The sequence below is a fragment of the Dendroctonus ponderosae genome, unplaced genomic scaffold (assembly GCF_020466585.1).
Source record: "Dendroctonus ponderosae isolate FM_Combo_2020 unplaced genomic scaffold, Dpon_F_20191213v2 Dpon_F_20191213_10, whole genome shotgun sequence".
Taxonomy (NCBI): Eukaryota; Metazoa; Arthropoda; class Insecta; order Coleoptera; family Curculionidae; genus Dendroctonus; species Dendroctonus ponderosae.
In genome coordinates, this window is record NW_026017111.1 from 702,427 (window position 1) to 714,795 (window position 12,369).

Genomic DNA, 12,369 nt, shown 5'->3' on the forward strand with positions numbered 1-12,369 from the left:
TCTTGAAACCTTAAATTTGTCTCTCGAAAGACAAATTTACGGTTTCAAGAAGGCAAAGACCTAAAAGAACGTTGATTTTTACCAATCATGAGTTTGTGTAAATTGTAAATCTGATGATGGCGCTGTTGTCTCGCCGAAACGTAATGAAATCAACGATGTCAAAAAAACACTCAAATTGTCCCTCTATATCCGCAGAGCGCTTGCAAAGCCCCAAACGTAAAACTCCCCAAAAATCCCTTAATACGAACCTAAGGGGGAGTTATGAAGTAGTTGGCAACTTTACGGTACAAACCACTCGGTACTTTTGCAACGAAACGGTATATCAAAGCAAAATTCCTAGTGAAGATTTGCAAGGCCTCAGTTTCACAAATTGCCAACAACTGGTCCAGTTTGCTGCAACCTGCAAGCTTAAATGGCAAAATACACCGCGATTGAGAAGTAGAGGAGAAAAGAACAGTCAGTGCTAGTTGTTAAAGCAGCCAGTCACGACGTGAAGACCTTTTGCGCAAATTCCACTCTTCTCCTGAGTTCAAATGAAGTCGAGAAGAAAACTAAACGTCTTCAAAATCCCTGAATGGTGTCCTGCTGCGCCCTCAGACTTCACAGAAGACAATCAATCAAACAAAGACTTGTTTTAGACACAAAGACAAATTTTAAATCCTGTTATTTTACAAAAAAGGTGGATATTCACATAACACTGTAGTAACCTAAAGCTGAAGATCCTCGGATGCTAGACCCGGTCGTTAACAAACTCGTCCTCCCTATGATCGTCCTCAGAAGCGATCAACTGGACAGTGGAGGCGACCCGTTTGGGGCGCGTCAGCTGCACCCCCTTGTAGATCAGAAACTGCAAATAGAACAGAACCGCTATCGCGGCCATCACCAAAGAGAACACCACGAAAATGATGATGTCCAGGCTGCTAACTGAGCCTGACTTGTCTACCATGCAGGTGTCGTGTAAGGTTGAGGCTGGTTTGGAGGCTGGAGGCAGCGCGCAAACCTGCCTCGTGGAGGCGTCATCCTCCAGCACGAACTTGAAGTTGTCGTTCTCGAATTCCGTTTCCATTTCGTCCTCCAAAGAGCACGGCAACTTATTGGATTCCAGTCTCAAGTAGGTCAATCCAGGCAAACGGGAAATAAGGGCGCTGTAGTCGAAGGTGCCAAGGGCGTTGTTGGAAAGATCCAGGAAATGCAGGTTTCTCAGCGGGAACACGCTGCTGATCACAATTTCCTCTATATGGTTGTGGGAGAAGTTCAAAGAGGTGAGCTGGGGCAGGCCGGAAAACCAGCCAGTCTTGAACTGCGACAGATTGTTGTACGGCAACTCCAGCTGCCGGAGGCTGAACATGCCCTCAAACATGTTGTTGCCGATGTCGCTGATGTTGTTGAAGCTCAACTGCAGCTCCTCCAAGGTGTCCAAGTGCGCCATTCCGAACTTCAGCTCCTCAATCTGGTTATGGGAGAGCGAAAGGCTTTTCAGCTGGTTCCCTGGCTGCATATGGATGGTGAAGTTATCAACCAGCAAGTTTGCTGAAAGGTTCAGCTGGTAGAGATTGGCCAGGGAGGAGAACTCGCTGCCAGACAACTGGTGGATGAGATTGTGCTCCATTTTGAGCACCTCCAGAGCGGTCAAGTTGACCAGACTCTGGTGAAGATCGGTGATCTGATTAAAGCCGAGATCCAGCAGCACGAGCTTTTGGAGGCCGCTGAAGGCGCGCGGGTCGATTATTTTGATGTTATTGCTGCGCAAATTCAGCACCGACAGCTGGAGCAATTCCGCGAATCCTCCCTCGACCAGAATGGAAATCTCGTTGTTTTCCAAATTGAGCTGCTCGATTTTCTTCGTCCCAATGAACGTACCTGGAGAAAACCCCAATCAACCCCAATCTCCTTAAGGAGGACCCACAGGTCGCCCAAAACTTACCAGGAAAAATGGATCGAATCTGATTGTTATTCAGTTGCAAGTGCTGCAGGAACACGAGCCCCATGAACGCTTTGGGCTTGAGCATTTCGACGCCGCTATTGGAGATATCCAGCACTCGAATCATATTTCCGGAAAGATCGAACGTATTGGATTCGATAATTTTCAGAGTGCAATTGAGGCATTTGAGTGTCTCGTCCAGGTGGTCGAATTTGTACAGGGTGAGCTTGAAGTAAGCGGGAGTGGCATTTACACAGGTTGCAGTCAAAGAGCCCCGTTCCCCATAGCTGCACTTCATTTTGTCGTTCAGTGTGGGCACTTCGAAAATGCAGCTGACCGCCGATAAGACGATTAGAAGCCCGAATGCTTTAAGCATCTGAAAGTCCAAGCAGAGAAGGGAATATTGACAATATGCGGCATCGATTCGCCTCAAAGAGGGCGGAAAGAAAACCGTTATTAAGCTGCGGAAAACAAGCCAAAGTGCCTCAAATTGGGTCAGATAGATAATCCACCTACTTACCCAAAATGTAATTGCGGTCATTTCCTTTTGCGTCACAATTCCCGGGATCGAATTTGTTCCGAATGCACTCGACGATGGTCAATTGAACCAACAAACCAATCCTAATGAACTGTTTATCTTTAATTAAATGATATATTTACTCTTTTATCAGCGATGTTGAGTAACGAAATAAAGAACTCTTATCGCCAATAACGCTTCATTACTGCAAACTGGTCCGATAGCTTCGAGGTAAATGTGGCGATAATTTCATCACACTCAGCAGATTTGCTTTTTTTAGGAAATTTCCCCATTCCAAAACTTTTGATTTGCCCAAAAGAGAATATTAAAAATTCAAAATTGGCGCCGTTTTTATTTACTCTAAAGCAGCATCCACACTTAGCAACATGTGGCATAACATTGTCATATGCTAGATGTTCACATAACTGAGGTTCGTCCACACTTTTACAGACAAAGGATGGATTTTTCCCGGTATTTTGTTGTAACCGTAAACTCTTTGGATTTTATTAATATAGTGTTGGACTTTGACTGTGTTAACTTAATTAAAATTGATAAAATTACTGGACTTATAGAGTTTGGTTTAGAAGAACTTAACGATGTGTTTTTTAACGTTACTCTATATATTATGTACACCAAATGGGGCGTTTTAATAATAAAAATGTATTATTGAGCAAATAGATAGTTGGCTTAAGTTATTTTCCTATGTGCAATGTGCAAACTTAATTAAAACAAATTATCAACGATTTTTAATTTTAAAGTAACAGAAAAAATAAAATTACTATTGTAAGAGTCAAGAAATATTGAGCAAAAGATTGGCTGGTATCTTCTGTTTCCATTTACTTTCTGTTTAACATGTCACACTAAGCAACACATGAAAATAATTGCCTTTTTACACTATTCGAACAAAAGTGGAATACCAACAACGTAGTTCGACTTTTTAGTAGGTAGTACTATGTGAATTAATTTAATTATATCAGGCGTATAAAATACTAGGATTTTTAATCAGAAATTTTAAATATTTTAACAATAATACAACATTTTTTTATTGCATTTTTAGTATTTAATGTTATAAGCACTCTTACTTGTTATTGCCACTTGGGTGATGTTTATTATAAGTTTCACCGATAAATAAATCTATGGAATGTATTTACTAACTTGAAAACTATCCAAATAAATGTATCGATGTATGTAAAGATATTCAATATACTGTCAAATATACAATAAACCAAACTTTTTAGGAGATTTATTTAATGGTTTAAGTTGCTTACTTAAATACTACGAATACGAAATCTAATACCTATTTAAGTTGATCAGAATAAATCATTTGTAAATTGTTATAAATTAAGAAATACTCATAATTATCACTGCCTTTCTTTGTGCTAATATAAAGGCAATGCTATTATTTTTGTTCCAACAAATTCAAACAATCCCTCTTATAAAATTAAAAAGTACTAGCCAAGAGCGTATAAAATTTACCTATAAATTTCTGTACGATACTATTTGTTTGTCATTGTTATCTAGAGCTTATATAAGGTTCGAAATGCACGAGAGAATGAAAAAAAAATGATTGGCGGACTCGCGGTTGTTTATCTCGACAAATTATAAAATAATTATCGCCGCAATCGATAGAAATGACAGGACGTGCCGTATACCTAAACGCTTGTCTAGATAACTTATATAGCAAGTGTGGATCCGGCTTTATAAATGTCAATTCAAACATTTTGCCTCTCTGCTTAACATCAACGGATTCCTATTTGCTGTCGCTTTCCCTGCTGCGCACCTCCACAATTGTCATCACCTTTTAGGTTAACCCAGCAATTTTAAAGTTTTCCCCAAGTTTCACCGATTTAAACCCCAAATGGCTGACCACAAACCCTTGTTTCGTGACCTGGACGGGGACGACGCCGACCCGGAAGCCACCATAGTCGAATCGTTGTGCATGAATTGCCAAAAAGATGTAAGTTCCGCTGCATGCGAAGCCCCAAGCTAATAGCGGGGTTTTAAGGGCCAAACCAGGTTGCTGCTGACGAAAATTCCCTTCTACAAGGAGGTGGTGATCATGTCGTTCACTTGCGAGCATTGCGGCTACCAAAACAACGAAATCCAGTCGAGCAGCGTTATTCCGGAAAAGGGGGTCAAAATCACCCTGACAGTGGCTAGCAAAGAGGACCTGAACAGACAGCTGGTTAAGAGCGACCACACCAGCACTCAAATACCGGAGTTGAGCTTTGAAGTGCCGTCACAAAGCCAGAAAGGAGGTGATCACTTCATTCAAATCCCTTTCAATCGCCCCCATGCGTAACCCGAGCCCTATTTTAGAAATAACTACGGTGGAAGGTCTACTAAACCGCGCTATTTCTGGCTTGGAACAAGACCAGCCTGCTAGGAGGGAGCAGCATCTGGAAGTAGCCAAACAGATTGATGCATTTATTCGCTCCCTACAAGAGCTTAAGGAGCTGGACAAACCATTCACTCTGGTAGGGACTGGGGCTAAAAGGAGGCGAAATCTAAGTGTTTGAACATGTCTGTCCAAAAACCTCGACGGTCTCTTAGAATTTGCCCATTTCTCTTCTTACATATTTTTGTGAATCTTTTGCAGATTTTAGAAGACATCAGTGGCAACAGTTTCATCGAAAACTTGAGCGCCCCCAAAAGCGACCCGCAGTGCACTTACGAATATTTCCGGAGAAGTCCTGAACAGGATCGCGAATTAGGGATTTTCTCTCACGAGGAAGTGACTGGGGAAAAGTCAATTTTGCACCCGATTAAGGAGGGCGAGTTCACTCTTGAGGACATTGAGAGCGAAGTCCTGCGCTTTGCCACTAATTGCTCCAATTGCGGAGCACCGTGTGAGACCAACATGAAGATGACCAGTATTCTTTTGCCCCAAAAATTGACCATTTGGCCTCAGTGCTTCAGATATATTTCTTAACAGTTAGCGTAGACATCCCCCATTTCAAGGAAGTGGTTATTATGGCCACTAGTTGTGATGCCTGCGGTATCAGGACTAACGAAGTGAAGTCAGGGGCGGGAGTTGAGCCCCAGGGGGTGCACATTGAGGTGGAAGTGAGGCGCAAAGAGGACCTAACCAGGGATGTTTTAAAGGTGGAATTCATCAGCGATTTTGGGGGTTTTACTGGGGGTTGTTTTGCAGTCCGACACTTGCGACTTGGAAATTCCGCAGCTCGAGCTTACAGTCGGCCCCCATGCTTTAGGGGGCCGATTCACTACCATTGAAGGCTTGATTACAGCGATGAAGGACCAGCTGAACGATCCTGCAACGTCACACATTTTCGGCGATTCCAAGCAAGATAAAACTAAGCAACAATTTGAGCAGTTCCTGAGCAAACTGGATGACATTCTGGAAAATAAAGTGGTGGCCACGGTAGTTCTAGACGATCCCTGCGGGAACAGCTACATTCAGGTATGTGGTCCATTTAGTTGATGGTTTGGACCGTAAATTGGGGCCCTTAGAGCATGAAAGATGGCGATGAGACCGACGATCAACTGAAGATCACTCACTACGAAAGGACATTTGAGCAAAATGAAGAACTAGGACTCAACGACATGCACACGGAGAACTACACGAATTCATAGAAATAATAAAAGCCACGAGGCAAAAGCGAAAATTGAAATATTTTTATTGTTGCCCTAAGTCCATATGGTAGTTCGTCTAGTATGCAGGTTCAGGAGTTTGCGTTTTCAATATTCCAAAGCGTGTTTTAATGATGATTCTCGGCTTCGAGTAGGAATCCTCTGGGGAGAAGCGAGCTGCAAAAAACGCCGGTTGAAACATGCAAATTAAACCAGCCAAACGTTAAACTCACCAGGGTGGGCCGATTCAGTTGGGACGCCTTTGGGGCCCACTTTCTGAAAAACGTGCTTTGAAGAGAATATCGTTCAAGTAGCATTGAATCTTACCTGCAGCGTATACACGCGCTTTCCAGTGTCGTCTATGTAATACATTAGATACATTTTGATGGGGGATTACTAGAAATTTTTAGGGCTGCGGCCACTATTCTGCTCAAGGCTCAAGGCTTTGCAACACGTTTTGTTTACAGTTTGCACGTTGACAATGACAGCTTGGATAAAGACAAGTCTAGGCTATGGTGGTTTTAGAGCACTGCCTTCGAACTGCGGGAAATTTGAATGTTGGTGCTCAAATTTTCTGTTTGCCAATAGTTTTATGTTTGCCGATTAATGTTGAAAATTTTGGCTTTGTTTGGGAGGTTTTGACAACCTTGAGAGGATTTAGTGCAGCAATTAGGCGCAGTGCTTGACTTTAGCGTAAATAATCATTCTTCTGGTTTTCCACTGTCACTAATTGGCTTTTGGGTTATTAAAATGGGGTTGGTTATTGATGTAAACATCGAGTAAATTTTGCAAGAAAAATGAAAAACTTAAAATTGCTCCAGCTGCCAGAGGGAGAGAGAGACAAGAATAGAGACTGTGTGGGATGTCTAGTGGGTAATATAATAGCAGCGCTTTGCTTTTAATTGAAAATAATTACTTATTTAATTTCAATATTTTGCTTATAGCTGAAATCTGTCGTCACTGATCGGAACCCGCGTGTAACTTTGCGTTAAAAATAATAAAATCTGAGTAATCAAATTAGCGACAACAAGAGAGAGAGAGAAACTGATTTGAAGTAACAGCTGGCGTAAAACGAGAAAACTGTCTGCCAATTGTCAGCGCGTCCTGTCAAAGTTGTGTCTATTCCTTTTTTTGTAGTTTTTAAGGAATGTCCGGTGAACCTTTTTAATGTTATCATTAGCAAGTTTTCCGATTTTCCCGTTGTAAAAGTGCGATTTTCCAGTGTAGCAATCGATTGGACGACTTGGCCATATATTCCGGACCGTTCCCGTGTTGTTGGCCAACTTATATGCTAATTCACGTCGTGGCGTTTCATGTTTTGTTAATTTATTATTGTTAACGGGTATTTACGTGCACGGAATTCCTGCAGGAACATCTTGGCATAATGGTAAGCTCTAATCGGGATCGGGAAAGATCTGCCGCCGCTCGAGCCCTGGAACCGGTTGCTTTACATTCTTTTGTGTTTCAGGATGTCAAAGTGAAAACGGAAAAGGGACGTAATGGTGAAGGTGATGGAGAGGTGAGTTGTATTATCGCTTGTTCTTGATAATATCGTTTACATCCAGAAATGTTTGATGCGGAATTCGGCATGTATAAATAGAATGTTTGGCCACAGTCTGCGACTGTGGGGAGGCTTCCAGCAGGCGGAACTCAACCACGAGCTACTAAGTCTCGGTTGGTTCACTTGGGGATGTTCCGACGGTCCCACTTTGAAGCGTCTTCAAGCCCCATCCGACTCGGTCAAGGCACACAGTTGGAAGTCTAAAAATAGCGCCCTAATCCAGTTCTAGTGTGGCGAATCAATTATTCCGAGCTGCTTAGACATTATGTAAGCTCGTTGAGGTGGACCCCCTATTGTGGCGCCGTTGTTTACACTTTTCCGCTTGACTGTAGGCGGTTGCATATTTTTGGCAGAACACACTGTTTTTGTTTTGTACGGTGCTGCATCGGTCGCCCTCACTGCTTTTCAACAATAACGCGCCCAGTTTGCTCGTCCAAGTGCGTGGATTTCGTCTACCACCAGTCCACAAGTGATTTTTGCCTGCAAATCAACCCAGCTAACAGCATGGATATCAGTGCGATTTTTCGCAAACGAAAAAAGAGCATCTTTGAGTGGGTAAGCTGGGGCTGGCTTCAAAGCTACAGCCTTCCACTGTTTATTCATTCAGTCCAAACAATGTGGGTTTCACGAGGTTTAAGGCTGGCGTGTATGAGAGAAGACAGCCACTGTTTGTTTAAGTTAAATGTTGCTGTTTTGGCTGTGTGAGGCGAATTATTGCGACGTGTTTTGATTGGGATTTGCGTGGGTATCAAATCTGATTGTTCCGCGAGTTCATCATCAGATTCTATTAGCTCGTGCCGTTGCAATTAGTTGCTTTGTTGGACACTCATCATGGAATTAATTGACGCTTTTCACACACACTGAATGGAAAATTCACTTGTAATGATTGTTTTCAGCCGAAAATCAATTTGCATCAGGGCCCGCCACCTCCGACGCCCCTGAACAAGACCAAATTAACGGCGGGTGTCATCCAGGGGCCCCTTATTAAGAAGGACAAGCGGCATTCCAGCTCCCGGTTCAATGTCAGCAAAAATATGGAACTGCAGATGCTGACAAAGTTAAAGGGTGAGTGCGTGCTCGATTTCCAATCGCCCTGGTGGCTGTTTTTTTACTGTAAAACGCCATAGGCCTTTCGGGGCACCCCTCGTAGTTTATCGACTAGTAAGGGAAAACGTGTGAAGACGCATGCCCTGCGGTCTGAAACGCCGCTCTGTTGCGAATTTCCCGAAAAAGCCGTTTATTGTCTGGAAAATTGCCTGGAACTGGGACAGCAGGGAGAAAGTGATTGGATGTTTCAAGCTGGCAACCGGGCAGATCCATTAATCCATATCCTCACTTGAGTTTTTCGGGATTGTCGTTTTTCATGCACGCATTTTGCCGTGCAGTTTTCTTATCCGGCTTACAATGTGAACCGAGTCGTGCAAAATTCCGTTCCAGCTTGTTCCCTTTAGCCTGTGAGGCAGCTGTTAACTCGGATCCTGTTAAGCTTGCAGGATAAAGCCGAACATCGAGCATTAAAACAAACCTAATTTAAGTCCTGCTATCGATTGAACAATTTACTTAACTGTACCTCTTAACTGTTTTATAAGCTTGAGGCAACTTCATTAAAAAATAATTAATGATACTTGTCGTACATGGAGGTTTTTTCCATGCAGCGACAAGTCTGGTTAATTGTTTAGCATTTCGGGAAATAATGGTTTTGGTGGCTTAAGCGTCCGAATCCCTTTCAGAGCCTCAGCAACACAACAAGTATTTATTGCGGTTTGATTTACTAGAATTGTGCCCGCTATGCGGGCCCATTGCTGAGTGGTAAAATGGTGCATTCATCGATATATCATCAGGTATGTTTGGTTTTTTGGCTCCTTTGTGCTCTGAAAATCTTGTTTTAATCCGCATTTCTGATAGAATCCGGCCTTTTTACCAGTGAATGCAAGATTTGCCCGAATGTGCTTTGGTTTGGATAAGGAAAATGAGCCCCTTTAGGGGAATGAGACTAAGACGATATGCAGCCTGAGATTTGGAATTTTGTTAAAAATCAGCCTCCACTTCGGTTCTTTTTAAATTTTCAGCGTTTGTTCACTTAGTGTCTTCTATCAGTCTTAGAGACTGCAAGTCCGAATTTGCGTTGGCTTGGATAAAGGAAATTTTGGAAATTTAGTCAGCCTTACACGACAAGCAGCTTCAACTTTGATAATTTCTGAAAAATCCGCCTTTGCTTCACCCTGCTGCAAATTTTGCGCGTTTCTTCGTTAAAGTGTTCTTTATCAGTCTTCGAGCTAGAATGAGTCAGAAGTCGCTTTGATTTGGGTCGAGGAAAATTTGGAAAACTTACTGTTATGGGGAGCGTTTTACGACACACAACTTGGGCTTTGATAGTTTCTGAAAAATCAACCTCCAGCTTAAGGGAGTTGATATTGTATTAGACAGTATTTTTTTAAATGTACAGCTTTGCTTTATGATGAATATAATATTGTTTCAAGAGGAGACTGGGCGAAATTTACGTTTGCCTCCACTAATCAGAAATGCTTTATCCGATCGGAGAACAGTTTCCACATGTGCTAAAACCCGACTTTCCTCTCTAACAGCTTCATTATCTGTTTTTCATGCCTTTCCTCACATAACAGTTTCTATTTAATCCGAATCCCGACGCGCAAAAACTCGCAGAGCCCTGGATAAAGGAAATTTTGGAAAATTACCCTCCTTGGATTAGTCAGCCTTACACGACAAGCAGCTTCAACTTTGATAATTTCTGAAAAATCCGCCTTTGCTTCACCCTGCTGCAAATTTTGCGCGTTTCTTCGTTAAAGTGTTCTTTATCAGTCTTCGAGCTAGAATGAGTCAGAAGTCGCTTTGATTTGGGTCGAGGAAAATTTGGAAAACTTACTGTTATGGGGAGCGTTTTACGACACACAACTTGGGCTTTGATAGTTTCTGAAAAATCAGCCTCCAGCTTAATGCGCCTCAAATTTTCACTGTTTGTGCATTTATCAGTCGTAGAGTTCGCTTTGTTTTGAAAACTGAAACTTTTGCAAAATTAGCGACTCTGGAAGCATTCCACGACAAACAGCTAAAACTTTAATAGTTTCTGAGAAAGAATCCTCCCAATCGGCTGCAAAAGTTCAGCGTTTGTTCAGTAAGTCGAAGAGCCTGCTCTAAATATGCAGCATTTGTTCACCAAAATACACTATTTGGTCCAGAAGCCTAAAAGATTTCAAATCCGAGTTCGTTTTGGTTTTGGCGAATGTTGGAAAACGCCCCCCCATTGGGAGCAAGTCGCCTCAAATTTACCCACATTTCCACTCATATGAATGAATGAGCTTTGACCCTTTTAGAGCAAATAATCAACAACATAAGTGTGTTCTTTTTTTGCGCAAGAGCTGGCAACAGTTTCCCAGCGCTCAGCTAACTGGAGGCATCCCAAAGTCGCCCTCATTCCACAGCGGTCTCGATCTATTGGTGGCCTCCGCCAGCGTTGATTCCCTCAAAGCCTACGCCCTCGATCACGCCGAAATGACCGATCAGAGCGCAGACTTTTACGGTTTGTCCTCAATTCTAGTTGTTTTGCCTAAACTCTAGTCGCGTGCATTCCCAAGGCTTGAACGGATCGGAATCGTGCGCTCCCGACCTGATCCGAAACGGCTTTAGAAACACCAGCGCTGAGCGTCCGCCCCCCATCAAACAGTTGCCTCTGTTGAAAGGTATGATGGCTTATGGCGTTTTATCGTAACCATTGACTATTTTCGCTAGACTGTCGCTAATTTGCTGATTTCGGGTTTGCTGTGTAGAAGCGCCAGCTTCGGAGCGCGAGGAACTCTTCGTCCAGAAGCTGAGGCAGTGTTGCGTGCTGTTCGATTTCGCGTCGGATCCCCTCTCCGACTTGAAATGGAAGGAGGTGAAACGCACGGCCCTGACGGAGATGGTGGAGTTTGTTACCGAAACCAAGGGCTTCAACACGGAGAACGTTTATATGGAGGCTATTAACATGGTCAGTAGCAGCAAGCAGAACCCTGCAAACATGTTGGGACGTTGAAAGAGTTACCAAAACATAAAAAACTGATTTTTCAGTTTGCGGTGAACCTGTTCCGGACGCTGCCGCCCTCATCGAACCCCAATGGGGCGGAGTTCGACCCCGAAGAGGATGAGCCCACCTTGGAGGCGGCGTGGCCCCATTTGCAACTGGTTTACGAACTGTTTCTCCGGCTGCTCGAGTGTCCCGACTTCCAAGCGAACCTGGCCAAACGCTTCATCGACCAGAAGTTTGTGCTGCAGCTGCTGGAACTGTTCGACAGCGAAGATCCCCGGGAACGCGATCTGCTGAAGACGACCCTCCACAGGATATACGGGAAATTTTTGGGGTTGCGCGCCTTCATTCGGAAGCAAATCAACAACGTTTTCTATCGGTGAGTATGCGTGGTGTTTTCGTGCACTTTTCAACCACAGCCGTTTTCCTCGAGTCGAACTCTTGAGAACGTATGCATATAGCTACATTGTTTTCCGGGCATTTCGGAATGTGGAAAGTACATTTGGAAGAGGGAAGCAGTCAAGTTGTTCCGTTTTTTTGGGAATTTTGATCATTTAGAAAATTCGGCTTGTTTGAAGCCGACGAAAAGCTAGTTATTGTTTCGGATTAGGTTTCAGACTCTTGAAGGAAAACGGTAAATTTTCAAACATCTTGGGAATTACATTTAGGAATGTTTTCCGGGCTTTGAAGCCGTGGTCCATGGGAATTTCTTCCTGACGTTTCGTCCACAACTGCGCTGGACATTATCAAAGGCC

At 43.2% G+C, this 12,369-nt stretch overlaps 4 protein-coding genes across 6 annotated transcripts in view; 2 read left to right on the forward strand and 2 right to left on the reverse strand.

The window, feature by feature from the left end:
* Nucleotides 1-651: 651 nt before the first annotated feature.
* On the reverse strand, nucleotides 652-2,681 carry LOC109536965 (insulin-like growth factor-binding protein complex acid labile subunit). The gene is made up of 3 exons (XM_019903457.2): nucleotides 2,442-2,681; nucleotides 1,925-2,297; nucleotides 652-1,860 (listed from the first exon to the last, which is right to left on the reverse strand). The coding sequence occupies exons 1-3, from the start codon at nucleotides 2,460-2,462 to the stop codon at nucleotides 731-733; spliced, it is 1,524 nt and encodes a 507-aa protein (XP_019759016.2). The 5' UTR covers nucleotides 2,463-2,681; the 3' UTR covers nucleotides 652-730.
* A 1,416-nt stretch (nucleotides 2,682-4,097) lies between these two features.
* LOC109536966 (zinc finger protein ZPR1) lies at nucleotides 4,098-6,067 on the forward strand. The gene is made up of 7 exons (XM_019903459.2): nucleotides 4,098-4,395; nucleotides 4,444-4,696; nucleotides 4,758-4,915; nucleotides 5,038-5,311; nucleotides 5,383-5,543; nucleotides 5,593-5,862; nucleotides 5,913-6,067. Exons 1-7 carry the CDS (start codon nucleotides 4,297-4,299, stop codon nucleotides 6,033-6,035), a joined length of 1,338 nt encoding a protein of 445 aa, XP_019759018.2. The 5' UTR covers nucleotides 4,098-4,296; the 3' UTR covers nucleotides 6,036-6,067.
* Nucleotides 6,063-6,560, reverse strand: LOC109536968 (H/ACA ribonucleoprotein complex subunit 3). Its single transcript, XM_019903460.2, has 3 exons — nucleotides 6,360-6,560; nucleotides 6,266-6,308; nucleotides 6,063-6,209 (listed from the first exon to the last, which is right to left on the reverse strand). The coding sequence occupies exons 1-3, from the start codon at nucleotides 6,411-6,413 to the stop codon at nucleotides 6,112-6,114; spliced, it is 195 nt and encodes a 64-aa protein (XP_019759019.1). The 5' UTR covers nucleotides 6,414-6,560; the 3' UTR covers nucleotides 6,063-6,111.
* A 1,378-nt stretch (nucleotides 6,561-7,938) lies between these two features.
* LOC109536964 (serine/threonine-protein phosphatase 2A 56 kDa regulatory subunit gamma isoform) overlaps nucleotides 7,939-12,369 on the forward strand; it is a 7,046-nt gene continuing 2,615 nt past the window's right edge. The window contains exons 1-5 of one of the 3 annotated variants that reach the window (XM_019903454.2): nucleotides 8,963-9,434; nucleotides 10,969-11,131; nucleotides 11,187-11,291; nucleotides 11,379-11,578; nucleotides 11,659-11,993. In XM_019903454.2, coding sequence (XP_019759013.1) covers nucleotides 9,408-9,434; nucleotides 10,969-11,131; nucleotides 11,187-11,291; nucleotides 11,379-11,578; nucleotides 11,659-11,993 — 830 coding nt within the window. In that variant the 5' untranslated portion in view covers nucleotides 8,963-9,407. Of the gene's footprint in view, nucleotides 8,149-8,489; nucleotides 8,659-8,962; nucleotides 9,435-10,968; nucleotides 11,132-11,186; nucleotides 11,292-11,378; nucleotides 11,579-11,658; nucleotides 11,994-12,369 lie in introns of those variants that run through there. The other 2 variants (XM_019903453.2, XM_019903456.2) reach the window with 2 other exon arrangements.